This window comes from Lactuca sativa, chromosome 2, assembly GCF_002870075.4.
Source record: "Lactuca sativa cultivar Salinas chromosome 2, Lsat_Salinas_v11, whole genome shotgun sequence".
Taxonomy (NCBI): domain Eukaryota; kingdom Viridiplantae; phylum Streptophyta; class Magnoliopsida; order Asterales; family Asteraceae; genus Lactuca; species Lactuca sativa.
This window is the reverse complement of record NC_056624.2, coordinates 114,814,429-114,816,957: the sequence shown is the minus strand read 5'-3', so window position 1 is coordinate 114,816,957 and position 2,529 is coordinate 114,814,429. Positions and strand designations below refer to the sequence as shown.

The following is a 2,529-nucleotide window of genomic DNA, read 5'->3' as shown; positions in this document are numbered from 1 at the left end:
CCACCACCTCTAGATCCTGTTTTAGTTCCTGACCAATTAAGCAAATTAGGCTCCAACCTAGGCCTGACCATTTTTTTCTTTGGTTGAGGTTTTGGAACCACTGTAGGATTCTTGCATGATGTTTTATTGTGTCCCCTTTGTAGACAATTTTTACACTGGACAGTTCTACCCTTGCTTGACACTTGAGAGTACTTGTCTTAATTTTTTGAAACATGTCTTCTTTTAACACTAGGCCTTCCTGGCATCCTCCTTTCAATGGGTGGAAGGGGCTTCGTGTAACTTGTTTATTCCCATAAGATACTTCCATTAACTGGGTGTATATTCTGATCATAAGTTGCCTTGTAATTATTCTTGTTGAACCAACTACTTATAAAGTTAACGGGATCTTGATTGGTGTACAATATTTCCACTTGTGCATGCACACAAGGTATTCCTGAAAGTTCCCATAATCTACAAGCACATATTTTTTCCTTCAAGTTAACTCCATAGTTTCGAAACCCATTCCTTACTTCATATTCATTCACTCCACTTGGAACTGCATGTCAACTTTTGCAAACATATAAGACAGAACATAAGATACAAACACATAAGATAGAACATGTAAAAACAAAACAATTGATAATACTTACTTAATGTCTTCTCCAAATTCTTCCATCTTTGTTATCGCGAAAGGACAAACTTCACCAACCCATTTTTCAGCCTCTTGTTTCAGATTGAAAGCCCTTTCCATCATGTAAATCCTAATCTCTTCAAGCATAGTTAGCAAAGGTTTATTTCTTGCGTCTACAATGATTGCATTGAAACACTCAACAATCCCATTCTCTACAGCCTCACAAGCCAAGCCAGTAGAGAAATAAGCCCTGCACCATGAAGTTGGTTCCCTTGCCATGAGATGATCATAAGCAGCATAACTTATTGCCCTAATCCTTTCCATATTAAACTTGAAATCTCCTTCTGTGGTAGATTTTGCAGCTGCCCAAAACATGTTTCTGAACTGCACTCCACTATAAACTTTTCTGAAATTGGCATAGATATGCCTTGCACATTGCCTGTGCTCAACATATGGTAGAATATCTTTACTAGCTTCAACAAGACCCTATAACATGAAAAAAAAAGTTAATTAGCAACACCACACACTATTGTAAATAATGAAAAATAAAGAGATAGTTACTTTACCTTGTGTTGGTCACTGATTACACACACACCCTTTCCACCCTGTAATCCAAGATCATCATTAACCAAATCCAGGAACCATTTCCAGTTGTTCTTGTTCTCTACATCAACAACTGCCCAAGCTATAGGATACACCTGATTATTGGCATCCCTACCTATTGCAGTTAACAATTCACCCTTACATTGTCCCTTCAAAAAAGAACCATCCAATCCTATTACTCTATGACATGCCCTTTTCCACCCTTCTCTTATTGATTTAAAGCAAATGTAGAATCTATGAAATGATGTGGTATTATCAGGGTTTACAGTAACTGTAATCCTAACTGTGATGTCTGGATTGGATCTCAGTAGCTCATGCCCATAATCCCAAACTCTTGTGTAGTGGTCACTCAAATTCCCATGAATTAATGACAGTGCCCTCATCCTTGATCTATAACACTTTGACCATGAAATTTTGCAATGAAATTTACTTTTTATAATTACCTGCATCTCTTTGCATTTTAAATTATGTTTCCTAATCAAATCCTTCACGAATTTCCTAGCTAACCAGGTAGGATCCATAAGCCTTGAATTGTTAAAATTCCTAACACATTTATGAATGTCTATCGTCTCTTTGACTTGGAAAGACCTTTCAGTACTCATCCAAGAAGACCTAACCACAAATGGACACTTCTCTGGATCACTTCCACATATTGCCACTAGTCTAACACTATTACATTTTTTGAAACGGATTTGAAAACCCTTACTAACAGCATAGTTGGTCAAACACAATTTCAGTTCATGTGGGGATTCATACCTTTCACCAAGCATTGGTCTCATTTTTTTCCATTTCACCTTTGGATTGTGGGTGGAATACTCAAATTCCTCATCACTACCTTCCTCGTTACTACCTTCTAGATAATCTTCATCTGATTCTTCTTTAGTGATTCCAGTTTGAGCATCATTTTCAGTTTGGGCATCATCTACTGCATTGTAATCATCTTCTTCACATAGAATATTGAGAAATTCATCTTTGCATTGGGAAGCTTGTTTCTTTTTCAAGTACGCATCCAGCTCCACATCTATTGTATCAAAATCATGGATGCCATCCATGATTTCAACTGAACGAGGGTAAAAAAACCCTAGTTTACTGAGAGGGAGGGAGAAAGTGAAATGAGAGAGGTAAGTTGTATTGTGTATGTATGTGTGTAAATGAGATCGATTAAACCCATGTAAGTAACTCCTTGCCACATAAGCCAATTTAACCGGCTAAATGAGGGTTGCCGGTAACATAGGGCCAAAATGTTCGATTTACCCGGTTTCCTAGGTTTTTTTGTTCAAAAAAAATGTTGCGACAAAAGTGTAACTTTTCCCAAA

General features: G+C 37.2%; 1 protein-coding gene across 1 annotated transcript; it reads right to left on the bottom strand.

Annotated features, from left to right (window-relative positions):
- Nucleotides 1–625: 625 nt before the first annotated feature.
- On the bottom strand, nucleotides 626–2,265 carry LOC111893896 (uncharacterized). Its single transcript, XM_042899707.2, has 3 exons — nucleotides 1,657–2,265; nucleotides 1,177–1,611; nucleotides 626–1,096 (listed from the first exon to the last, which is right to left on the bottom strand). Exons 1-3 carry the CDS (start codon nucleotides 2,263–2,265, stop codon nucleotides 626–628), a joined length of 1,515 nt encoding a protein of 504 aa, XP_042755641.1.
- Nucleotides 2,266–2,529: the final 264 nt, after the last annotated feature.

Excerpts from the sequence above, each read along its gene's own strand:
- LOC111893896 (XM_042899707.2), bottom strand. The coding sequence starts at position 2,265 with ATGGATGGCATCCATGATTTTGATACAATAGATGTGGAGCTGGATGCG. Across the intron at positions 1,612-1,656 it reads TAAAATGCAAAGAGATGCAG|TGTTATAGATCAAGGATGAG; the intron begins GTAATTATAAAA and ends TCATGGTCAAAG. Across the intron at positions 1,097-1,176 it reads TAATCAGTGACCAACACAAG|GGTCTTGTTGAAGCTAGTAA; the intron begins GTAAAGTAACTA and ends TTCATGTTATAG.